General features: G+C 34.4%; 1 protein-coding gene across 1 annotated transcript in view; it reads right to left on the bottom strand.

The window, feature by feature from the left end:
* Nucleotides 1–27,519, bottom strand: part of TMPRSS15 (transmembrane protease, serine 15) — a 135,809-nt gene that overhangs the window by 69,987 nt on the left and 38,303 nt on the right. The window contains exons 7-13 of the mRNA XM_011926526.1: nt 27,174–27,282; nt 21,492–21,598; nt 15,557–15,697; nt 14,738–14,887; nt 6,118–6,223; nt 5,671–5,821; nt 3,128–3,263 (exon numbers count right to left, since the gene is read on the bottom strand). Coding sequence (XP_011781916.1) covers nt 3,128–3,263; nt 5,671–5,821; nt 6,118–6,223; nt 14,738–14,887; nt 15,557–15,697; nt 21,492–21,598; nt 27,174–27,282 — 900 coding nt within the window. The remainder of the gene's footprint in view (nt 1–3,127; nt 3,264–5,670; nt 5,822–6,117; nt 6,224–14,737; nt 14,888–15,556; nt 15,698–21,491; nt 21,599–27,173; nt 27,283–27,519) is intronic.

The following is a 27,519-nucleotide window of genomic DNA, read 5'->3' as shown; positions in this document are numbered from 1 at the left end:
ATTTACGAATAAATAGAGGAACAAACTAGCAGAATTATCAAGAAAATCTATCACGTTAAATGACTGAAATATCAAACTAGCAAAATGTTGCTAGTATTTGGTATCTGTAAGGATAATTAATATTTATCAAGCCATCTATGATTTCAATGATGCTGAATGTTGTTCTTGCACAAAACTGTTCCATATAATAAATAGGTAGGGTGTGGGTCACCTACACAAAATGAAGTGAGACAATTATTTTCAAACAATGCCACAAATGCAAAATTACTGCATTTATGTGAGTATTTTTTTCTACATCCATCCCTACCATCACTTCCAAACTTTAGTTTTGGTGCCAAAATTTTGTTTAACAAAAGTTTCATTTCATGTCACCAAAATAAGAGCATATTCAAAATAGAGAGAGATAGAGACAGAGAGAGAGAGAGAGAGAGAGAGAGAGAAAGAGAGAGAAAGAGAGAGGCTTAGTCCATCTCTAACAGTATTTACTGATGACCAGTTATTGTGATGTTAGGAACCAGTCACACACTGATAAAGCAAAGGTAAATTTGACCTAGAGTTGCTGTGAAGGAACTCACTTCTTGTCACAATTTTATGACCAATATTATGACATGAGAATGTATGGTACTTTCCTGCTTTGTCATCAATTTTATGAGTATCATTCTGTCTTTTATCTGCATGCTTCCTTAAAGCCTTCTTTTGCTCACATTTTTTTTTCTCCAAAGTCCTCTATCACTTACTTCTCTCATGTATTACCTTTAGGGGCACATAATTATACATTGCTTTAAATATTTATTTATATAATTTTTTCATGTATTAATGGTTATTGCCACATCTTACATTTCATCTGCAGTGTTTTGCAGATGGCAGATATTTATAAAATTTGAATGAACGATTAAATATTTAGTAATTTATATATATCTCATATAAGCATCTAAACATGTTAATACACAAGATAGTAAAAGCAAACCAATCTTTTGGTGGAATGTAAGTGCTCATTCCATATGGTGGCATGGGATCGATATGACAATATAACTACTATCTTCAACATAATGGTAGCTCATTTGTTACATGTTCTCAAATACCCATAATTAATCTTTAGAACCTTTTCATTGTTAAAGTCACTCATTTGAAAAGTCTACTTTTTTGCCTTGAAGATTGGAAGCAGAAAAATATATAATTTTGGAAGTAAACCAAATTTGGATAGGCTCTCCAAACTGATTTGCTGATATAAATTTGGTAAAAGTATTAAGTGTGCTTGGAAGAAAATGAGAAACAGAAAAAGTACTGTGTTTGCGGGATCAGATCCATGCAGAACTAAACACATAAGAGATTTAACCCAAACAAAGCCATAGAGCTAAGTCAGTTTCCAACCACCACAATCCAAAGAAAAAAGTGTTGTTTTTTTTGCATAAAAACAACAGTGTAGTGAAAAAATCCCTATAGAAAGTCAGTGGATGTTTGTTATTACTTATTATCATAGGCATTTTTCTTTTGTCTTTGTTTTTCTGTCAAATCCCTAATCTGAAAGTAGTATAAAGTGATTGTCTTCTTTGACATGGATAATTTGAATGGTAATGGGTTTTGTTCTGAAATGTCATGGTTCCAATTTGACTTAAGAGCACAAGTAGACACAGGCTCGATTTGGTCCTTTTGAGTTAAAAGATCTTATAGGACATTGTGAATCTTGGTCACTTCTCAGCAGTAACACATGAGTGGCTCCATGAAAGGAACATACTCCAAAGTCTTACAAAGGTACTGTGATAGTTAATATTGAATGCCAACTTGATTGGATTGAAGGATGCAGAGTATTGTTCCTGGGTGTGTCTGTGAAGCTGTTGTCAAAGATTAACATTTGAGTCAGTGGACTGGGAGAGGCAGACCCACTCTCAGTCTGAGTGGGCACCGTCTAACCAGCTGCCAGTACAGCTAGAACAAAAGCAGGCAGAAGAACGTGGAAGGATTAGACTGGCTGAGTTTTCCTGCCTTCATCTTTCCCCCATGCTGGATGCTTCCTCCCCTCAAACATCGGACTCCAAGTTCTTCAGCTTTCAGGCTCTTGGACCTACACCAATGGTTGCCAGAGGCTCTTAGGCCTTTGGCCACAGATTGAAGGCTGCACGATCAACTTCCCTACTTTTGAGGTTTGGGGACTTGGACTGGCTTTTTTGCCCCTTAGCTTGCAGATGGCCTGTTATGAAATTTCACCTTCTGATCATGTGAGTCAATACTCCTTAAAAACTCTGTTTCATGTATACATCTGTCCTAGTAGTTCTGTCCCTCTAGAGAACGCTGACTAATACAGGCACTATTTAGGACAAAAATATTTTAGGTGATCTAGGTCTATATGTTCAAAGTCCAGGCTTGATTAGTCATTGCTATTAAATTATTTTAAAAATAGACACAGTAGGTTTCAGACTTAACTAAACTCTTAAAATTACTCCTTAAGAAGGCCACAAAAACCTCAGGGCTCCCTCCCCAAAGATTACAGACCATGCCAGATGGCCAGTACAAAATTTTTTGTATTCCAGTGAAAACAAAATGGAAACCAGCTCCTTTATTACTTTCAAATATAAAAAGATACTAAAATGATCATTAATATGCTCGATAACAAAGGTGATTTTCATTGTGGATTTATATATAACATGTAATATTTTGCTAGCCTCCACTTGGCTTATATTTTAAAGTCTTTGATTTTCAGGAAAAATAAATACCAGTAGGTTGAGATAATGAAAATAAGCCAAAGGAAGGTCTACCTGAAAATAATTATTGTTTTTTGTTTTGTTTTGTTTTTCTAGAGACAGAGTCTTACTCTATTGCCCAGGCTGGAGTACAGTGACATGATTACAGCTCACAACAGCCTCAATCTGTAGGGCTCAAGAGGCCCTCCTGCCTCAGCCTCTCTAGTAGCTGGTACTACAGGTATGCACCACTGTGCCCAGCTAATTTTTGTTTGTTTGTTTTGTTTTGTAGAGACAGAGTCTCGCTATAATCCTCAGGCTTGTCTCAAACTCCTGGCTTCAAGCAATCCTCCTGCTTCAGCCTCCCAAAATGCTGGAATTATAGCTGTGAGCCTCCACACCTGGCATTAATGATTTAATAAGACAAAATACACATGAACGTTACTTACTAGGAAGTTCTGGTGGAGGAGTTGGCACCAAAGTTGGTTCTGGATAAAGACTCCCATTGCAAATCCCATGTGTTAGGCTAATGTCATCCAATGCTATATCACTCAGGATCTTGTTTTTAAAAGCATTAAAAGCAACCTGTAATTCAGAGAGGCATATGAAATTATTTGATTCCATTCTAATCTTCTCTGACTTGATTCTTCTTGTGAGCCCAAGAGAGGCAATATTGTCTAGAGATTCAATGTTGTCACCTCAAACTATATGGTGACCAGTTAATACATAGTGAAATCTTGACAGACCATGCTTTTTAAATCCTTCTGCTGAACCCAACTCCCTTATTATGTGTTCACACTGGCTAAATTTCCAATGGTGTCTTCCTTCTGAGTTAGTCAGTATTGTTACAGTTTCTATCACTCTGTCTGTCTGTGTCTTTTTTATGATATTGGCATACTCCAGTGTACTCTGTCATGAATATATATCATCTGGCAGGAGAAAGCAATTTTCTCCCAAATTTCTTCTCTCAGCAATATTAAACATTCAGGTAGTTTTCTGCCTTCTTAGAGCATATGAAGCCTGAAGAGAAAACACACCGGAGGTGAAGGGGACGAGAGAAAGTATGAGTGTAAAACGATCATTCAGGACCAGCTGTTACTGGTCATAGTTCACCCAGGGTGTTGATGTGGGATACTGTGCAAGGGTGATGCCTGCAGGACACAGAGCCGGACTTGGAAGAAAGGTCCAGTGGTCAGAGGTAACATATTAGGTTCTCAGGAACATTGCAAATCCCATATGTTAGGCTAATGTCATCCAATGCTATATCACTCAGGATCTTGTTTTTTAAAGCATTAAAAGCAACCTGCAATTCAGAGAGTCATATGAAATGATTTGATTCCATTCTAATCAGAAACAGTGGGTATTTTAGCTGTACTTTCCTGGATCCTGTGCTATGTAGAAGAGGAAAGACATAAATTGAATGTCTGCTATATGCTACTTGCTATGCTAGGCACATGGTATACATTGATCTTACTTAATTTTCAACAGTCATTCATTCACTCATTTGTTTATCCATTCCACCTACTTCATACCAGACATTATTTCAGTAAGTATTATTTTCTTCCTTACACATATGACCTAATTAAATTTCAAGGAGACTATGGTGACTCGTTCATGATTTCACAACAAAATGGCAAAGCCAAAGTGCACATGTCTGTAGAACTTGACACTCTCGCACCACCCCATGAGCTGTGAGAAAATGGACCCAATTATATTACATTATAAAAGATGCTCAGTGAGTGTAGCCACATTTGGCCACTGCAATACTGACTTCCCCTTCTGCTCTCTCTTTTCTCCCCAGCCGTTCCATTTAGCCTTCTTTGAATTATCAGAAAACAAAATTGGAGAGGAAACGTCCCATAAAAGGATCAAATAAGAAGACAGAAAAGAAGGAAAAAGGAAGAGAAGGAAAGAAAGAAAGATGGGAGGAAAACAGTTGAGAGCTATTAATTATTGCCTACCTTACACCACGTCATGGGGAAAATCTGAAGCCTTTGATGATGGCAGTGTCTGTCCAAATATACATCTTCTGAAAGTGATACTCTCGTGTTTGAAATTACCAATTTAAAACATTATTAATTTGGTCAAACTAATAGCCTCTATTATGCCATATTTTAATTGCAAAGACCCTCAGGAAGAGAATACATTAAAGTGTTATTTGAAAAATTAATTCACCTTAATGTGAAATAAATGATCAGAGACTTCCCAATGATACAGCTCATATAATTTGTTCCTAAAGGAAATATGTGGAGATTAAATCAGAGTGGGGCAGGGTGGGTGAATGCCGATGGGTGTAGGTGTAGAAAAGGGCGGGGCTGGCCTAAGTGGTATTTGTGAAAAGCTGAAAATTGTAGGTAGGCAGAGGACTTAGAGATAAATGGTTGGCCTATGCTAGAAAGTTGCTGAAGGAAGTCGAAATATTCTAAAAGTCTTCGATGTATTTTATGGACCATTATAAGCTGTATTTTCGTTAGCACATTGTTCCTCAATGATGGTTTTTTTTTTTTTTTGAGACGGAGTCTCACTCTATCGCCCAGGCTGGAGTGCAGTGGCCGGATCTCGGCTCACTGCAAGCTCCGCCTCCCGGGTTTATGCCATTCTCCTGCCTCAGCCTCCCGAGTAGCTGGGACTACAGGCGCCCGCCACCTCGCCCGGCTAGTTTTTTGTATTTTTCAGTAGAGATGGGGTTTCACGGTGTTAGCCAGGATGGTCTCGATCTCCTGACCTCGTGATCCACCCGTCTCGGCCTCCCAAAGTGCTGGGATTACAGGCTTGAGCCACCACGCCCGGCCCCTCAATGATGGTTTTTAATAGGCTAATGAATAAATGAAAATTAAATATTCAAAGATAAAATATGAGGTAGATTGGGCAAGTAGAGAAAGTGACTTGATTATCTTCAGAAAATAAATTAATTTTTTCACCGTATCATTCTAAATATAATTGTACCGCCACAAAAAGAATACAAATATAAATAATAAAGTGTTTTGCAAACCTTAAATTTAACTGTTTCATTTAGGGTTACTTGTCCATAATTCCAATTGTCTCCATAATTTCCTTCCTTTTGGAAAACTGTCTTCTCCATATTTTGGTCATTGCTGATATTAATGCTTAATTTATATACATTTTCACCATACATATGATACCTAGTTTGGAAAGAAGAAAAAATGTTTGGATTCCTACAACATTAGCATAAGTCCTTTTCAGAGCTTTTTAAATTCTTTACTTTCTTTGAAACAACCTTTTTTCCCCTCTGGGTTTTGGAGTTGCTGGGGATGGGGAGAGGAGTCTATCAATGCTTTGTTGCTTATCAGTTGGGAAAGTAATAGTATATGCATTAAAACTTTAGCCAACATCTTAGTGAAATATGAGCCTGGTGGCCTGAGCAAGGCAATGTTACCCATTAAATAAGACAGCGTTTAAACAGGTGTCTACAACATACCAGAAGCTAAGGCAAGCTGGCTCCAAAGTGGGGTCCAAGGGGAGGCTTAAAAGTCCCACATGTTCTTTTCTCCCTCCTGGTCCAGTTGGGGTGGAAATGTAAAATCCTGTAAAAATAACAAAAAAAGTTTTATTTCACTTAAATATTGCATTTTCATTGTGTGACATATAGACTTTGTAAGCAGGAAAGAAAAAGTTTAAGATGAAAGGTTAAGGAAACATATTTTGATATAGTGGACAGGACACTAGACTCGAGCTCAGAAAGCAGTATTTTTGCCGTAACAGATTGTTATTGACAAAAATAGCTTAACACTGGGTCTCCCACTTTATTAAACAAGAGCCTTGAAGTGGAGTACCACCAAGGATATATAAAATTCTGACTTATTATGAGTCACCAAATAATCCAGCCCAGTTCCTGACTTAATTCTAGTTTACTAGATATTTTGATTAACTCACATCTTTAGAGACAGTCAGTACATGAGGATATTTAGAGATGCTAGTGGACTAACTCAGAATATACACACACATATATATATAAATACAAAACATTTAAGAGTTTCTAAGACTTTCAGTTTTATATTTCACTGAACATTTCATATCTCTAAATAAGAACTTGCCTTATTTTAAAACAGCCTTATCTTTCTTTAGTCCTGTGAATGATAGGTAATCAGATCACCGAGGAGCAGGAAGCATGCTAATATGTATAAAAGCTTTCAAAATAGCACAAGGCTCTGCATAAAGTACTTTTTGGTCTGAAATTCATTATTCCAACCAATGATTTCAGTCATTTGAAGTTTGCGAAGGGTTATTGGAATAACATCTTGAACATTTTCTTAGGGGAATTCATTCTATTCTTAGTTTCCTGCTCACATATTGTGACAGGAAGCAAGAATCATGTAACAAGATATTATATAAAGCAAATGTGATGTTGGATTAATCTAATTTGATTGGAATGAAATTTTTTATGAGATGCTGAAATTTAGTGTTTACTTGAAATCAAATATCTTCTCTCTTGTGCTTTCCAACAGAAAAATATAGGCAATGTTGCATATAAACTTTAAACTCATTCATTTATGAGATGCAAAGTAAGAACAAGGCATAAAGAAAAGAAGCTAGTGGAACCGCCTGTAGATATATCAATGGATATTTAGACCAGTGAGGCAAAAATTATTCAGAATAAATGAATGTTTTATCAAGGTGAAATTATGGTCTAGTGGCTTAATAAATGTAATATGTACTCATTTATTTACTTTATATGACAAACTGTAAAATAATACTATGTTTAACATTCTGTATTATTAACACATTACTCCTATTTTACATAATGCTGTAATATTTCATGAGTACATATCTTAGCTATTTCATGAGTGTTCTAATTATATGAATGGAGAAGAGTGGCATAGGTACAGAAGAGAGGTCCCAGAATCCACTCTCTAAAGGCGCAACTCCAAATCACTTTTGAATTTACCTTACTTTTGATTACTTAGAACGTAATTGGGGAAGAAATAATTGAAATGCCACTGAATATCATGAATAAATACTCAAATGGTTAGCCTATTCAGAAAAATTTCTAATTAGCTACAATTATATAAACACACATTATGCTCCTATTTATGTTTGGCCATGTTCACAGTCAATAGTTATAACTAATTTGAAATAATTTGAAACTGGTTTTCACTTATTAAGCAGTGATCTATTTGGAGTTTTCAGTATGATCAAAATATGATGCTATGAGTTTTTTTTTTGTCAGTGATCAGGTAAAACACAATTAATTATGTAGACTATAGTACCTTGTAAATCTTGTCTAGAGTAAATATCATATTGGTTGCATATTACTGAATACAGTAAGATAATATATAACATTAAATTGCTATTTTTGTGATATCGACTCCATTCTTTAGTTAACAAATTAGAAGACGAATAAAATCCTTCATAAAATGCTAAGGTTTAAGAGTAGAAATTTGTAGTTTACATAAAACTGTACTTAGTCTAACCACTAATTGTCCTTAAATTTCATCTATGACATTTTACCCTAAGGGATCACTTGATCTCTGATTAACACACGCCAGATGCAGAAGAAATTACTGTATTCCAAGGCATCCCATTCCATTTCGACATGATTAGAACATTATTTTCCTTTTTAAAAAAATAAGCTTATACGCACCTATTATATCTAATTTTGCCTTGTGGGACTATTTGCAATATAACATATTTGTTAGCTCCACAAAAGTTTAAAGGCCACTATTACATCTCTCCTAAGTCTTCTCAATATTATCCATCACTTTTTCTTCCTTAAATAATTTTATTAAGGCACAGTTTCAATTTGCTTCTTTAATTTGAGAAGCTGTCAATTAGTTGTACATTCAGTTGCTTCCACTTAAAGTACAGAAACTCACATTCACACAGCATGTCTGTTGGGCTATCTCACCAGGGAACAGAGTAGAAACATCCCAACGCATGGAATTATTACTAAAGACAGACCATCACTGTCACTATTTCCAAGTGCATCTCACTTCCAGTTCTCTGATTCTTCATGGGAATCATCTCTTACACCATTGCTCAATAATGCTTTCTTATGCACAATCAAATTAGCCCCTTGTTCAAGATCTTTTATTATCTCTTTATTTCTTATTAAACCAAATACAAATACAGTCTGATATTTGAGGCCCCTGTGTTATGTCCTCAATGTCATTTTCCAGCTGTCGCACTTATACTTCATCTATTTCCATACAGCACTTCTGCAAAATTAGATAATGTTAATATTTCCAAACACCTAGAAATTTTTTGACAGTTTGTGTCTTCTTCTCTTCTCTTTTACATCCTTCCACTTCCCCTTCCAATTGTACCTTGTTCAAATCCTATCAATTTTTTGAGGTCATTTAAATCAAATTGTCATCTCCTTCACAAAGCCTCCCAATTAAAAGTGACCACTTTTTCTTTTGAATTCTCGGTGGCACTGTGTACTTCTCTGATGTCATTTGGCATATTCTGTTGTGTATTTTTATTTATTTTTTCTGAGATGGAGTTTCATTCCGTCATTTAGGCTGGAGTGCAGTAGCCAATCTTGGTTCACTGTAATCTCTGCCTCCTGTGGGTTCAAGTGATTCTCCTGCCTCAGCCTCCAGAGTAGCTGGGACTACAGGCGCATGCCACCACGGCTGGCTAATTTTTGTATTTTTAATAGAGATGGAGTTTCGCCATATTGACCAGGCTGCTTTCAAACTCCCTGTCTCAGGTGATCTGCCTGCCTTGGCCTCCCAAAGTGTTGGGATTACAGGCATCAGCCACTACACCCAGATTGTTGTATATTTTATGTTTATATGTGAATTTTTCAACTTGCTAGAACTTTTGGGAACAAGAAAGACACTTCGTTTGTTTTTTTTTCTGTCTTGATGTGAATTAGCTGTCTGTTGTTTAATATATTTTTGTTACAGATTTGCTTTGCTTTTAAATTTATTAAATTTCTACACAAAAGGAATAATTAAAGAGTTTTTTTTTCATAACCACATGGGAATTTATATGGTCAAAAATAATTTCTTTTAAAACCCTTGACTTCCTTGAAATGTCTTCTAGAGCTCTTAGAATTAATCTCAGTCAGCTTAAAACCCAGGATATTGGCCAGCCGTAGTGGCTCACATCTGTAATCCCAGCGATTTGGGAGTCCAAGGCAGGAAGATCACTTGAGGCCAGGAGTTTGACAACATAACGAGGCCCCATCTCTATAAACATTTTTTTAAAAAAAATTGCAGGGTGTGATAGCACGCACCTGTGATCCCAGCTATTCAGGAGGCTGAGGTGGGAGTATCTCTTGAGCCCAGGAGTTTGAGGCTGCAGTGAGCTATGATTATGCCATTGTACTCTAGTCTGGGAGACAGAGTGATCCTGTCTCTAAATAAATACATAAGCCCCAGAAAACGGAATACATTTTGTTTACTTAAGCATATAATGAATCTCTTTTTTGAATGATTAGGTTTTTCTTAAAACTTCTTTCCATCACTTTTTCTCCTGCTTATCTCTTTATGAATTGAACCTAACTTCTCTCCACCCAACATCCTAATTAAAAAGCAAAACTTCTGAGCATGTGCTGATCTAATATAAAGAGAGCAGGAACTGGAGAGATAGCAGAGCTTCCTGAGAACCTGGAAATCCCTCACAAGAAGGAAATAGGCTGATATAAATTGTTTCATGAGTTGTAAGTACATACATAAAATTAGCTGAACCTAGTAGATAAATACTATTAAAAGCTTAGACTGATGCATGGCCTAAATTCAGTCAGAGTCTATCAGTTTTAGAAAGTATATTATTTTCTAAAATTCAGCATCACAGGAAAGACAAGAAAATAAAAATATTACTTTTAAAACATTAAAGTTACACTTATTTTAGAAAAAGTTTATATGCTAAGTTAAATGAAGATATCTAAAAGAAGTAATATAATTTTAAATATTGAGCAGAGTAACTATCTTCCTCCCCAACATATGACTTAGAACAGTACCACAGCCAATTTATGTTTCTTGAACACTTTGCAGCATGAAAAGAAAGTAGTTGTAATACCTAACATTTATATAGCACTTTCTATGTGCCATTTTTCAGAGTTTTTTTTTCTAAACATAGCAATCAATTTAATGTTTATTACATGCCTCTAATGGCAGGTCCTATTGTCCTCAACCCCACTTTCCAGATAAGGGAATTGGGGCAGAAATAGAATATAGGAAACTTGCCTAAATGGCAGGGCTAAGATTTAAACCCGGCTAAAACTCCAGGGACTATATTTTAATGGTTTTTACTGCTAAACTATACTACCTCCCACAGTATTACAAACAACTGCAGTTTCATTGATAAAGGAAAGGAAAGAAACATTTTATTTGAGCTATGTAGTCCTCTGTGACCCCTACATTTCTGGAGTTTCCACATACTGTGAACCTCATTTTTCCTGAGCCTTCTAAATGAATGGGCCACTTCTGAGCACCTCAAGATGCTGTCTTGCCTCAACACCACCTTCTCCAACAATTCCCTTTGCTTCTAAGGGGTACAGAGAAACCCTGACTGTTGACAACACAGAGATTTAGAAGCCATTGCTGCACCAGGAGACAGTTCTTCAGAAGGACTAGAAAAGTTAAGAGCCTCAGGTGTTCTTATCTAAAGCAGTATTAACTCAAAGGTTGTTTCATTTAGTCTTTTCTGTCACTTAAGGTAAAGGCAAAGAACAAAACAACAACACAAACAGCAAATCTGCCTGGATAAGGGGAACATTGAGAAATATTTAATTCTCTTTCATTTCAGAGATAGGATGTTCTGACACATAAAAAAGCAGGCTAGAAGAAAATGCCCTTTGGAGAGGAATGACTGGTTGATTATGAAATCACAGGTATGAGAGTTGGAGAGGAGCTATTAAACCCTATCACCTGTCCTCGTTATGTGACTTGTCTAATTTTAAATAACTCCTGCTACTCCTCTTTCTCCTGAGACTTCATTTCAGACCCAACTATTTAAAACCTCCACTTGACATTCAACCCGTTTCACTTTGTCCAATTTCATCTTATTTCCTTAGTTATTTAATCTGTTGGCAAGGCGAAACCATTTTCCCCTGTAATGTATTTATACTCTTCAGATATCAGTGGAGTTATCTTATCTCTTATTAGGATGACATAAAAGTAGAAAAATGATAATTTGAACATCAAAGATTTCAACTACATAAAAGGTATCTGTCATAGTCAATAATACAAATGCTTTTTGTACTTTCCTCTAACTACTCTTGTCCAAGTGTGGTAGAAACTTTTTTTTATTATAGTAAAGAGAAAAAAAAATCAGATTATTTGACTGTTTTAGGCCAGACCCCTTCAGAGAGGTGGGGTGATTATCACGTAGGGGTTAGTTTTCAGCTGTGCAATTAGTGATTTTTCCATGGAGAATCAGGCCCTGGGAAATAACTTATTCAAAGAAGATTAATTATGAATGAGAGTATTCATGTCATCATTTTCAGTACTAAACATTTTTGTCTTATGGGGTTGGCCATTTACATACAGCACATTTTTTTATGCAAAGGTCCACACTAGTGACTCATTTAACTGGATTCTGTTGGCTTCAGTTAAAAAATATATTCAGAATTTGGCCTTTTCTCACCACATCTGCTCCCACTGATCTGAGTCTCATGACCTCTTCTCTAGTTAGGCAATGACCTTCTACCAGTCTCTTTTCAACACTTTTGCCCTTGCACAAACTGTCTTCCAATAGATCAGTCATGTTCCCTCTGCCTGGAATCATCTGTGTGGCTAATTCGTTCAATTCCTTACAGTTTTGATTCAAGTGTCACTTTTTCAATGAGACTAACTGATCATCCTCTTTTAATTTGTAATAGCATCTTAGCCCCACCCTCCCCATCCTCTTACAAAGCTTCACATTTTCCCAAAGTACTTATTCACATTTAATACACCAAGAAACAATTAATTACTTTATATATGTACATTTCCTATTTTCTGTTTTTTCTTGCTATAATTTATGCTTCATGAGAGCAGAAAATCTGGTTTATTTTGTTCACAGATATATTCTGAATGACTTGAATAAGGCCTCAATAAATGCTTCTTAAATAAAAGAACAAAATAAATAAATTTGAAGGGGCTTTTACTGATGACTCTGAAATATATTAAAAGTAGTCACTTTTTACTAAAAACTATTTTTATTAAGTTGAAATAGTGTGATGAACCATATTAAAATATTCTAGGGATATCATTCTTTCTAAAGAAGTAGGATTAGTCAGATATATTTCTTTCTTGAAAAAATTTAATACTTTAAAGTCCTTTAACTATATGTCACTCACAATTGATATTAAATCAACCACTTAATTTTCAGGTCTTAAAATCAGGAATATTTGTCTTTGTAACATAAGTGGCCATTAATAACAAATTGCAATGTCAGTGTGCTTAGAATTTTTGTGTACTTTAGAAACTATTTTATTCAGTCAATAACTTACTCAGAAATTACTTGAGTCAAAGTTGTAGATATTTATTTACATGTTCAAAAATAATTTTGTCTGTCAATTAGATTCATGCACTGAGAATATCTGATACGGTTTGGCTCTGTGTCTCCACCCAAATCTCATCTCCAGTTGTAATCTACATAATCCCCATGTGTTGAGGGTGGGACCTGGTGGGAGTGATGGGATCACAGGGGCAATTTCTCCAATGCTGTTCTCGTAATGGTGAGTTCCCACAAGATCTGATGGTTTTATATGTGTTTGACATTTCTTCCTACACACACTCACTGTCTCTTGCCTGCAGCCGTGTAAGATGTGTCTGCTTTGCCTTCTGCCATGATTGTAAGTTTCCTGAGACCTCCCCAGCCATGTAGAACTGTGAGTCAATTAAACCTCTTCCCTTTATAAATCGCCTAGTCTCGGGTATTTCTTTATGGCAGTGTGAAAATGGACTAATATACGCCCTATTAATTCAAAGACAAAAGAGACTAGGTTTTTGTTCCTGAAAAGAACACTGTGGTAAAAAGAAACAAATAACTGAGTAAATATAATGCTATGTGATAGGAAAAACAGAAGCGGTGCTTAGAATATTTAAGGGAAAAAAACATTTCAGCTTGGAGGTTTGGGACAGACTTTGTGGAAGTTACTGTATGTGGTCTGCATCCTTAATGCCTAGAACCATGGCTGGTTAGAGGTGGCTTTTAACGTTTATTTGCCTGAATGGAATAGTATTCTCATCAGTAACCTATCAGCAAGTCATATTATAGGATGAATGTTGCCTAAGACAATTATATAAATGGTCAATTTTCACTGCTTTTTTTTTTTTTTGTAATTTTCCTTACACGTTCCTTCTAAGATTTGTAACTCTTATTTCAGTGATTACGTTTGGTATTATGAATATGTGTTCCAAGAATTTCATGACTGATTTTCTCACTACAAGTTCCTTAGCTTCTAATATTTCACCATGATTTCTAGTTTCTAAGCAAAATATTATTGTCTCTAATATTTCCACCTGGCATCAATTCGAATGTCTCATTCAGATGAAAACTGTACTTGGAAGTCACAATCCTGCCCTATTATCGGGCTTTAGAATCAGACTTCCATAGGGCTTCCCAGAAGAAGCAAATCTATCTTTGTTTCAAGATAATGCAATCTTGTTATGTTGAAAATGCTAAGGAATTCTTTAAAGAAACGTCAGAGCTAATAAACAAATTCAGCAAGGCTGCTGCTGGGTCTAAGATCAATATACAAAAATCCATTTTATTTCTGTGCACTAGCAATGTACAATCAGAAAATGAAATTAAGACAAAAGAGACCAAACTCCAGAAAAGTTAATTGCCTCACACAAGTCTACTTAGTTAATAATAAGTGGCAAGTCTAGGACGACAACCTAGTCTTGTCTCTAATGGCCTGTGTGTACTTTTCAACATTTTGCAAATATCCAGGGTAAACCAGTATATTTCTTGAAACACACTCACTTTTACTTGCCTGTTTGGTTACCATTTTTCATTTAATTAATTCAACTTTTTAAAAATCCAAAAACACTTTTGCATTTAATACTGCTCACTTGACACTGCAGAACAACACATATCTCTTTCCTTTTGATTTAAGAATTAAAATCCTTTTGACTTCTGAATTAAATGAATTGTACCTGAAGCATTGCCAAAAGTGTGGTCAAAATTGGGTCCAGTAAAAGGAAGAAAGGTGTTTCCCTGAATTCTTTCCCATTCATTATCATCATTTAGATCCTGGACCCAGAAACAAAAGCCATCCTCAAAGTTACAATTAATTTTCTCATAATCTGTGAATGAAAAAAGGGAAGAATAAAAAACAAATTTAGTCCACAATGTGAGTAGTTGTATTAGATTGTATTGAAAATAATCTAACCTTATATAGCTTATACTTCAGTGGTATGCACAAAATCATTTTTTTGTTAATCTTAACTCTGTTGCATTCTATTTAGTTTTTTTAAAACAGCTTTTTATTGCCAACTGTGTTAAATTAATACATTTCCTATACTCTGTCAGAGTATTAGCAAATATAGTTTCTTGTTTTTTAAGTTTTACATTTTGTCTCCATTGGTTCACCCACATAAACTTTGTTCCATATTTTTCTCTGTCCTGTTACTAAATTTAATAGCTTGATCCAAATTAAGTTTATGTAGAATTTTCTCTGAAATAGTTTTATGCTAGTATTTTGTAACTTGCAATGCTTGCAGCAAATAAAATTTTAATTTGATTTTACAGTGATTTATAAGTTTTCTCAAATTGGTTATTTGATTCCTTTGAAAAATGTAAACCATTTTCCAATATCTCATTTCTTTTTGAGTTCTAAGAAGAGAAAGATGCACATACAAGATACTCATTATAAAACTTACATCATGAAAACTTTAGGTTCTGCTACCTTTAAAATTCCATTATAACATTAAAGCATCTAAAAATTAAAAAGCTGAAAAATAAATAATACTTACTATTAAGCTCACTGCTGTTAAATGCAGTATATGTTACATTAAAGCCAACATAATCACTTTCATCAGATTCTATAAGAAAAGTGACAGTAACTTGGTTGGAAAAAATTCTTATTTTGCCAGGATTAGTTTCCCAAATAGAAGCTGCAAAATAAAATAAACAACTGTTATATGTATATATCTATCTGTTCATCTATCTATCCATCCATCAGTTCATCTACTGAACCATCAGTTTATCAGTTTATCTATCCAAATATCTATCTGATACCACCGAGTTAACTAAAAGCATTAGTCTTACATTTATTTTAACTGAAATAGCTCTTCTCTCAAACATTAGAAAGCCTCAAATTATTTTACATATTTATGGTTTGATAAAAAAGGTATTTTAAATTTTTAATTGTTAGATTTATACATTATATATACATAGAAAAGATGCATTCATTTACTGACAAAGTTCATCTAAGAAACACCAGTTAAGCAGTTTTAAAAATTAAAGTCAACTTAGCTTCATCAGGTATTTACTGTGTCACACTCACAAGGGCTTAATCTGGGTAAAATAACAGAAACAAAAGAGTATTCTTTGGTCCTTTACACTTGTAACTGTAAGATCTCAAAATAATACCACGTGACTTAAGATTGTTTCTACAGCATTTTATATTGATTGTAACATTTGTCTGTCTTGAGTATAAACTATTGGGGGATGTTTTTTTCATTTTTGATTGTCAAGAGTTAGTATAGTACTTGGATTATTAAAAGTTTTCATATGATGCTTTACAAAATCATTGTTCTATAAAATTTGCTTTTATGAAAATGTACATCACATACATTTTCAAAGGGGGTGATCTTGCCCCTAGGAGGGTGAAAATTGGTTCTGAGGGAGAAAAACAGTTTTGATTTTCAATTGAGTAAAGCTCAGATATACCCACAGTCCATGAACAGATCCACAGAATATAGTATATATGAAATATTAGACTTTCACGAGGGGTAGTTAGAAAAAAACAAGGCCTGAAATGGTTTCTTAGTGGAGGTGATAATAAAAAAAAGTGTTAACAAACAATCCATCCATTACCATAAATAACAGTGAGTTATTTAACATTGAGTTCTGAAAAGAGACACTTTTATGAATGATTAGATATCCTCTGATTATGTAATAATTAGGAAACAATGTGATACATACAATGTAATTTCAATATGATCTAATAGAAAGAACCTCATGAACAAGCATTGATTCACATCTTAATGTTTTGCCCCAAAATGTGTGTCATGAATTCAATGCTTTTTCATGAAGAACTATTTTTTAGACTGTCATCATGGCAGCATGCACACCTGTGTAATTTAAATACTTCTTATATTGAAAACCTTTGGAGTTCATAAGTGTTAGTCACTTAAGGGATGTGAACATTCTAGAAACTTTAAATCTTTCTGCCTCCTTTTTGCTTTTTATTCCATGGCAATGGAATTCTCTTGGACAATGGCTTCCGGCTGGCTTTGAGTGTGGCTGGTGGTTCAACCACACCCTTAGTGTGTTGGATTTCATAGTGTGTTGGATTCTCATGATATCTAACAGAATTGTGCTAGTCTAAAAAGTCCAGGAGCTTACCTTGAGTTCCATTAACCTGCTTCAGAGATACATGCAAACCTCCTAAAATGGTGTAGAATATGTGTCTGTAGAGACTTTATAAAACTTTCATCAGATAGTCTTAAAGTCTCTTTGTCTAATAAGAGTCCCAGGACTACAGATCCAGTGAAAGCCATGTATCTTACAAATCCAGGGAGTAGTGGAGGGTAGTGGTTAAGAGCAGGGGCTCCAGCATCAGTATTTGATTGAGTCGTGGTTCCATGTCTTACTAGACTTGTCTGTGCCTTTCTTCTGTAGTGTAACAACTTTTTTCCATGAAGATTTGTGATAAGGAGTAAAAGTAATTCTCATGTAAGACAGTGACTGGTATACACTAAATGCTCAGTGAATTCTATCTTTTGCTTCTCCATCTCACCAACTAGGTTGTAAACCTTGAAAAGGGTGAGATTATGACTTAATGCTTTCTGTGCCTCTGTCATTGAACCAAAGCATAGGAGATTTTTAATCAATATTTGAGGGCATATATCAAGATGTGAGTAAACAGAGTAATAGAATTTGCCTACATAAAAGAGACAGGGTTTGTGTTGAAATAATACAAACAATTACCTAATATCTTTTAAAGGATGCCTTTTCTCCTAGTATGTCATAACTGATAAAATAAATTTTTAGACATGCCTTAAGAAAATCCAACATCTTCTATTAAAAATCCAAAACTTTTATGGATGTTAATTTGCATAGACTGATCAAGCAGTCACTCTTAAATGTGAATTAACTCATCATTTGTCTACTAACAGCAAAGGCTCTGGTGAATAGGTTTTGGGAAAGAAGAGAGAAATATGATACAGATGTGGGGAATTTGGAAAGAGGGCAATGGACAGGGAAGACTAACTTTCTACAGAATATGATTCAACAGACCTAGTTCAAACTACTTATATTATCCAATTTATAAGAGTGAAAATGCAGCAACTAGAGTACCATCTTTATTATAAAAGAATTTCTAACATCTTCAACACATCTTAGTGAGTGCCCACTATGAATTTAGTTGGGGTCAAGTGCTGATGACATAGAAAAGAAGTAACCAGTTTCCTCTATTAGAATAATTTATATTGGTGAGTTATTAAAAATAACCATAAAATTATTATATAAGGGGAAAATGCTATGGGGGTACTGAAGAAGGAATCTTTAATTTTGCCAGGCACTATGATTGGGGAATCCTTGATAATTCTGGAAGGGATGACTTAAGCAAACCTAGTGCTTGCTAAAATAAATTTTTCCACATAATGTACCCCTGTCAACAGAAGTGAGTTAATGGGTCCTTCTGAGTATACATAAAAGTATCCTAATAAAAGCATAAAATGTATTGAAAATGCTTTACTTTGAATAATATTTGCCTATATTGTTTAATTCCATATATGCAGTGTTATTATTTTTGTTGTAGGATAAGTTGACAATTCAGGAATATACACTATGTTTATGACATAACTTTGGCTATAGGTATTCACACTTCTATGTGCCTCAGGATAAGCATGGCCTTATACAATGTTAAGCTACAGTATTAGAAATATATTGTCAGCAGTCCTGTGGGACTGGAATACCAGCTAAGCACTTGAAATACAAAGAATGGCATAACAACTATGCACTCAGAAACACAATTCCTGGGCTAAGCATTTTGAAACTGTTTTCAGTGTGCTAACCCAGGCATTTTTGTTGTCTTTCTTTGAAGATGCATAAAAACATTTATAGATTTTTCTGAACACTAAATTAAGTAAGCTCACTCACCATCTTCTACTCCTTTCACACGAAGTATTTATAATTATTACAACCATTGAATTTAATATTATACCTTCATCATTGCAACTTAAAAACACTTTTGAAATAATTTTCCCAGCACTCCATTTTGATTTACTTCAATTTTCATGATTATTTGAAGACTGCACTATCACTTTATGCATGTATATATTTCCCTGACACTTTTTAGCAGTTAAAGAACTTTTGCATTGCAACTGTAGGTTAAAAAGATGGAAAAAATGCCTTTAGGGTTTGCTTATGCTGATTTGCCCCTAATCAGGTATATAACAATTATTTTACGAAGATAATTCCTTATATTGTCTCTATATAATCCCACTTACCCTAAGTAAAAAATTTAGATATTTCCAATATTGTACTAATAATAACAGCATTTGAGATTATATATTTTGAATTGGAATTTAATGAAAGCAAACCTTGTAAGCGCTTTTCACATAAAGAAATTGCTAAAACATTTAGGGAAAGATGAGCTTGTGACTTGAGAATGAAAGTATCAGTATTATTTCCATACAAATTAACTTTACAGTTATGGGAAATACTGCTTGTCTCCATTGATTATATACTATAATACCATATGATAGAAATATATCCCAGTTGGTGTAAATTCAGATAAACCTTGAGTTTTTGCAATACACCAGACTTTGTGCTAGATACCAATGGTAAGATATTATTAGTTTTCTTCGAAAAAGTTAGAATTTTTAATTTGAAAATTTAGCACCCAATACACTTTCTCACATTTTCAGATTACAAGTAAAATATTTAATTTTCAAAACTTTAAAATAAATTATTATTCTGAATACCTTAAAATTAAGCAACTACCTGTTATAATGTACCTACACATTCATAGATGTTTTCTGCTTGGATATTCAGTTTCTCATTACATTCTTATGGCAATTAATTGCCCATTAGTCACATCACTATGGCTAAATGTTTTAAAATTTATTCACAAATTGCTGATACCCTAATCATGTGAAAATAATATTTAGACAAACCATGGTATTTGAAGAGCTAAGAAACATGAGAATATCTTATGCCTACCACTTATTCAGCCCCCAACCTCTACAAATTTAGATTTTATCTTCTGTATAGTAGGGATGATAACAGTACCTACATAATTGGTTTGGAAGAGCATTTATTGAGTCAACTCAAAGTGCTGACAACACTTCTTTACACAGTGTAAGTGAAAATATATGGTAAATTTTATTAATGCCACATTAGTCTTTGGAAATGTTTATATGAAGTAGCCTATTTGTCCACCTATGTGAATATTTATGTTGATAATAATTTTGAAAAACTGCATTTATCAGCTATAGAAATAAATTATGAAATGGTTGGCCCATTTTTTTTAAGAGCAAATGTGACTTACCATGAGTTCATATGTTTTATATACACTCATTATGATATGTGTACTTGGGCTTTTAAAGCGCAAAGAATAATATGTTTCAAGTCAGAGAGTTTGGGATTTGATTTCTGCCTCCAACACTGTGAACTTATGGTAATTTAATATATTAGACCTCATTTTACTCTTCTGTAAAACATATTTTGCAGGTTTATTGAAAATATTAAATAAGAAAATGCACATTGATTATTCAGTAGAGTATCACATATCAATACCTAATAAAAATGAGATATTAGCATATGCTTACATATTTCTCGAATCATTAAATCTGTAAAAAATTGTTCAATAGGATTCACTTTTCATTACCCACAAATACAATTTGAGAGGCGAGGTTCTTAAAACAAAGTTATTATGTAAAATTTAATCACACGTGTCACCAACCTTATCTTAGTTCCACACTTAACTATTTCTCCAACAGGCGAGGAAAACTAGTTATTCCCTCCGCTTCGTTTCCACATTCTCTACCTCATCCTCACTTATTTCCTCCTGGAATTTTGCCCCTAATTTCATTGGTTACTGTGAATAAGTCTGTGCATTTTGGGGACAGGGAGAACAAAGGGGCATGAGCAGATGTATATTACTAGGGCACTCCCTGCCCTCTTTTCAACTTCCAGCCCCGTCCATGTGTAACGATAAATGGTTATATAGTCACAATACCATCCATCCACATCTATCATTTACTTAGCCTACCTCCTTGGCTAGACAATGTTTTAGCCACTTTATTAGTATTAGCCTGCAGGAGAACGAGGAGCAGGATGAACATAAAAAATGCAGAACCTTTGTGGGTTTATAACCTACGCAATGCAGAGAAAACAGAATAGTAATTATCAGAGACTGTCTGAATTTAATTAATAGGGACTAACATTTAAACAATGTATGGTAACTAAATAGATAATTATACTCATTTGACAAGTTTCACATAATTTTTAAGATATTAATTAGAAGAGGATGATGTTAAAACGTAACTGTTTTGTTATGAAGACACGTAGAGCACTAATCTTCTAATTTTTATAATGAGAAGCAATTGTTTTTTTTTTAGTTTTATAAGTTTCAAGTCTATATTCACTTCAAAATCAAAGGGAAAACATACCACTCCAAAAATTTACCCACATATTTTCATTTTCATAAGTAATTGTATATTTGCTTCAACTTACCTCTTAAAATCTTGCTTGATCCTACACCTTCATAAATATTTAATGTATCTCTATAATATATATTAAAATGATCGAAGCTCAGTTTAATAGAAAGTCCTTGGTTTACACTAAATTAAAAGCAAAAAATAGATTACCACATTTTTAACAGTTGTCATATTTCTTAATGCATTCTAGAATTTGTATGTGTTTTCTTGTGGTGAACACCACATAATATGATATCTACCCTCTTAAATTTTTAAGTGTACAGTGCAGTATTGCCAATTATGAACACAATGATGTACAGCAGATCTCTAGAATTCTTTAACTTGCAGGACTGAAACTCTGTATCAGTGAATGACAACTCCCCCATTGCTTAGTCCTCCCAGTCCTTGGCAAACACCATTCTCCTCTCATTTCCATGAGTTTAACTACTTTCTATGCTTCAAGTAAATGAATTCATGCAGTATTTCTCTCTCTGTGACTGGCTTATTTCACTTAGTACAATGTTCTCTAGGTTCTTCTATATTGTATCATATATAAGATTTCCTTCTTTATGACTAATATTCATATATATATATATATCACATTTCCTTTGTTCAATCATCAGATGATGGACATTCAGGTTCTTTTTATCTTTGGGTTATTGTAACTAATGCTGAAATGAACATGGGAGTGGAGATATTTCATTGAGATAAATATTCAGATTTGGGAATGCTGGATCATATGTGAATTCTATTTTTAATTTTTTTAGGAACCTGCACACTGTTCTCTATAGCAGCTGCACCATTTCAGGTCTGCTCAAAGTCATTTGTGGAAAAGACTATCCTTTTCCCTTTGTGTTGTCTTAGCATCCTCATGGAAGATATTTGATCATATATGTGAGGCTTTATTGTGGGCTTTCTATTCTTTCTGTCTACATATTTGTCTTTTTGCCAGTACGTTACAGTTTTGATTACTACAGCTTTGTAATATATTTTGAAATTAGGAAATGTGAGACCCCCCCCAGGTTTGTTATTTTTTAAAGTTTGTTTTGGCTATTCAGGTTTTGTTGTGATTTCATATACATTTTTGGATTTTTTTTTTCTATTTCTGTAAAAACTGCCATCAGTATTTTATAGGGCTTGCATTCAATCTGTACATCACTTTGGGTAGTATGAACATTTTAATTATGTTAAAATTCCCAATTCATACATATTGTTCATACCATCAAGGTGACAGCTTGATTGTATGACAGTGAAATTATTATTTACATACTTAAATGTCTTTCCTAACAATTTATATGACTCAAGGACAGAGATTAATTCATTCATTCCTATATTATCTAATACTTTGTAGAAACTACTGCATGCTATTGATATAAAAAATATTGTATCTAGCTGCTGGTATAAGAACATAGAAGGAAAAGTGTGACAGGTTCATCAGAAAATTTAAATTTGACATTTAAACTATTTTCATTTTCAGATAATAGTTTCAGAGAGAGGGGACTTAGTGAAACCTCTACTTACAACTCCACTGTCTTATTAAAGTGTTATAATCAGAAATGTAAGTAACTCCTCCAAGTGCTTTGTAAGTACCAAGTTTCTCTGAACTCCTTGGAAGGGAGATGGCTGAAAGAAATAAAAGTGTGTATGGGTGAAAATGTCTAAGCCTCCTTGGGCATGAGGTTGGCTAGATCATCTGCAAATGGACCCACGAAAGGATTAAAAGGGCTGGTAATACTTAAGATATTTAGTTTCCAAGGCCAAGCAGGAGCCCTGAGAAGTGACCTGGCCTCTGACTCTGGTCCTGGAGGATACTGAGTGATAAAGGCCTACAGGCAGGGACATGGCAAGATTGGTTTTTAGGTTCACCACCAGTAGTAATGTGGCCAATAAGGCAATCAAGGACATTCTTCACAGAGTTAGTAAATTTTTGAAAGTCTAAAAGTCATTGTTGAGAACTGTCCATTTGTGGGAAGACCTCAGGTTGATCAAACACCATACTATAATTATGGCAGGTGGGCTGGACTTCAGGGCTGAAGTTTAGTCTTCAAGTAGCGGGGTTGGTGTTAGTGAAATGGCAGCTACTAGCAGGGCAGCATTAAAAGACAACTAAGCAGAAACTCAGATTTTTGGACCTAACCTGTGTTTGCTGCAAGGGAGATAAAGTTAGAATGGTGGTGGGTTATTAAAAAAAAACAACCAAAAAAACCCAAACCACAAACCTACGGACTTCAGCACTGAGTATCAGATTCAGCAGTCCCAGAGTGTATTCTGGAATGTGTATTTTGAGAAGCTCCAAGGGCGATTATGATGAGCGCTTAGGTTTGAGGGCCCTTGAAGCATGATAGGTAAATGCAAGAGATGCTATACTCATGGCTACTATAAGACATGTCTGGTAACCACAGGCAGAGGTGAGGGGGTCAAGATGAGGGAGCAGAAGATCATCCCAGCTTAGACAGAGAAGGAAAGTAAAGCTACATTTGAAGCTGTTTAAGTTCTGCCTCTGTTACGTCAGTTTAAGGACTAGGAGAGTGAGCCTGCTGCTGAGACCTTTAGGGAATCTGCAGTCAAGCTGGAAAAGACAGAGATGGAAGAAATAAGCAGACTTGAGAGATGATCTCTCCCCTTTTAATTAAAGTTCTGGTGTGTCTGGACAAGAATACAGTGAGAGTTTTTTCATCTGATGTTTTCAAGCTGTGTGTCTAAGGAACACATGCATGAGAAGCTCCTTAGGACGCTTTGCTTTCAGAGGTCCTCTGCTTTCTCAAGATAGATATTTGGAGGTAGAAAAGACAAAAAAGTGCAGATGATTTTCCGCTTTCTTCTGATTCAGAAAATTCAACTCACTTCCAATAAAAGCTCAGGGATTTATAAAAGTAAGATTAATTGGAGAACATAATCAGATGTTTATATAATATTAGATACTTCAGTTACCTTCTGATTTTTTGAAGAGATTAAATTAAATTTCTTTAAAGTTAATTTATATACTTTGTATTATTGTGTCATTAGTTAATATTTTTATAGACCACTTTTATTGAGCATTTAATATGTGGCTAACCACTTTACATTCATTATCATATTTAATAACGACTTCATAGTATTTAGAGATGTGGAATTCTACAGACACAGAAATTTTGAGTCAAAGAGGTTTACTCATTTGCCTGAGATCACACATCTTGATCTGATGATGTGTGAAGATCTTGATCTGAAGATCTTAATGTGAACCAGTTAGATTTGAACCCACACAAACTATCTCCAATAACTATATTCTTAACTATTGGCTGTATGCTAACTGTGGCCTTAATGTAATTCAAAGGATGAGCTGGTCCTGCCCAAAATGTAGTTTAATTGTATCTTAAACATTTTTCCTATATTTAATTGGTCTTAAACCTTATAGAAAAATTGTCTTTACTCCAATTCTGATCACTATTGGGAAAGAAAACAACTATTTGGTACAATGCATTACTAATATAATAACAAGCTTTGAGAAAAAATAGATTATTTATATGATTAAATCATCATTTTAGCATGAAGTATATTATTTGTTTTGGGGGAACATCTTAGGTTCTTCGCGTTTTTAAAATAATCCATTTACCAATCATAGATTTCTTAAAATGGTTTCAAAAATTAAGTAATGGAAAGAAACTAAAAACAATAGGACCATCAAATATTTAATTAATATAGGATAATTTTTGCATAAAGGACATTATCATTACAGCAGAAGTTGATTGTACGTTCTGCTCATAAACCCTCTAAATGTGACTGGTCTTTATAAGAAGTGAACTTAGCAATTAAATTATTTTTATTTGGTATTAATAAAGTTTCAAAGGTTGCGTAAAAAATAGTTCTATACCCAATTATGCAGATTAGTTACATTTATTTATTCTTTCCATTTTCGGTGAAAGATATTTAAGATTTTCTACAGCTTTCTACTGAAATTTTAAATAAGTGCTAGAGTTAATATTTTATTTTCCTAATGAACAATGCCAATAGACATTTATAAATGTCTATTTTAAGTCTGAAGCTATTGTGTGTGTGTGTCTGTATTAAAAATAACCCCATATATATATATATATGAACGCATACAAATGTAGGGTGAAAACAATATTCTCCAACTTAGTTAATTTTTCAATTGTCAAGAATTACTTAGAACTGCCATTTTTAATTTTAGTCTTTTTTTTTTTTTTTTTTTTTTGAGATGGAGTCTCGCGCTGTCACCCAGGCCGGAGTGCAGTGGTGCGATCTCTGCTCACTGCAAGCTCCTCCTCCCGGGTTCCCACCATTCTCCTGCCTCAGCCTCCCGAGTAGCTGGGACTACAGGTGCCGCCACCACGCCCAGCTAATTTTTTTGTATTTTCAGTAGAGACGAGGTTTCACCTTGTTAGCCAGGATGGTCTCGATCTCCTGACCTTGTGATCTGCCTGCCTTGACCTCTCAAAGTGCTGGGATTAAAGGCATGAGCCACCGCGCCCGGCCTAACTTTAGTCTTATTTTTGACACACCAACAGCATGTTGTCTAGAGCATGAAACAAAGGAAATTGTGTTTTTAGTTATATCACATATCTCACAAGGGGCTGCACTCCAAATCGAAATGAAAAATAAAGGGATATTCTTCTTTCTTTGAACAATGCCAAGTAAGTGTGTATAGAACAATCTTTTTCTCACGTCTCCTCTCTGGGATATGTCTACCTGGGCGATTATTTGTGGGGCCATTTCATACTGTTTGACAAGAACCTGAGGCTCTGACTTTTTCTTTAATCGGCTATTATATTGATTGCCGTAGTTTTCTAGTGAGTCATCACAATGATTAAAATTACACTATAGGTCAGACCAGTAAATCATAATCCCATCTAGCTATTAATACAAATGAACTAATTAGAATATAATTTTTCATAGTGAATTCTATGGAGCACTTATTCTGCATACTCTGTTGGGGAAATATTCAGCATTTTAACAAGAAAGTTCCCATTGGAGACTTACATTGCATGTTAACATATTTAAAGCTATAAGAAGTCCTACTTTTAAGATTTAAAATAAGTTTATTTCAGGATCTCTTATAGTTACGTGAATACAGATTCTTTTTTCCTTGGAATATCCGGAAGGAACTTAAGGTGTTTCTTGTCTATGAAAATGCTTAGGTAAACATTAAGATAGATCAGCTATCAGCAGCCTGATTATTTTGATTATCATCATGATTGGTTAATTGAATTAAGAGTGTGGAGGTGAAATATATATTGACTGATCCAAATGTCATTCGAGATATAGCAAGAAAGACATACATAGAGGCTGTTCCCTGCTCTTAATCTGCTGTAACTGAATCACACCTTTAGAGATTTCCACAAAGTCAGCGGCAAAATGAGAAAGAACATATTTTATAGACAAATGCAGGTGATGTGAAATTCTGCTTCTCATCATACACAGCCATACATGTGTGTTGTTTGCCTGGCAGCATGTGATCAGTGTGCACCACAGAAAAATAAACTTGCTTCAGAACCCAATGAGATGATCCCATTTATTAGACAGTATTGTTCATAGGACAGAATACCTCTGTAAAAGGTTAAAAATGATAGTATAATCTTTGGTACAGTTTTTCAGTTGGGAGGTTTTTGCTTCATACTTAATGAAAATGATAATTCTTTAAAAAAGTACTGAAAACAATAAGACATTGCATCAGAAAAACACTTTATGACTTAAGAATAGAAAACATAAGATCTTGTGTTACCGTATGATCCACTGGCAGACAACACTTGATTCAGAAGGTTTTGGATAATGAGTAGCCTGGAAAGACCCAGATGATCCAGTTAACAAAAATCTTCCATCACAAACTGTGGCTGCAAGACGATGCCAATTAATGTTAGACAAAAACAATCTTGGGGTTCAAATTGGCTGCAAAACATTTCACAGAATATTCATGGCAGAATCTGTACAAGGCTATTTTATAAAACTGAAATGATAATAAGATTTCATGTTGAAAACCTATTAGCCATTTTTATTTATTTTTTTATTTTATTATTATTATTATTATAAGTTCTAGGGTACATGTGCATAACGTGCAGGTTTGTTACATA

The sequence above is a fragment of the Colobus angolensis genome, unplaced genomic scaffold (genome assembly GCF_000951035.1).
Source record: "Colobus angolensis palliatus isolate OR3802 unplaced genomic scaffold, Cang.pa_1.0 Scaffold69, whole genome shotgun sequence".
NCBI classification, from domain to species: Eukaryota; Metazoa; Chordata; class Mammalia; order Primates; family Cercopithecidae; genus Colobus; species Colobus angolensis.
The sequence above is the reverse complement of the archived record's forward strand: the minus strand, read 5'-3'. Positions and strand labels throughout refer to the sequence as shown.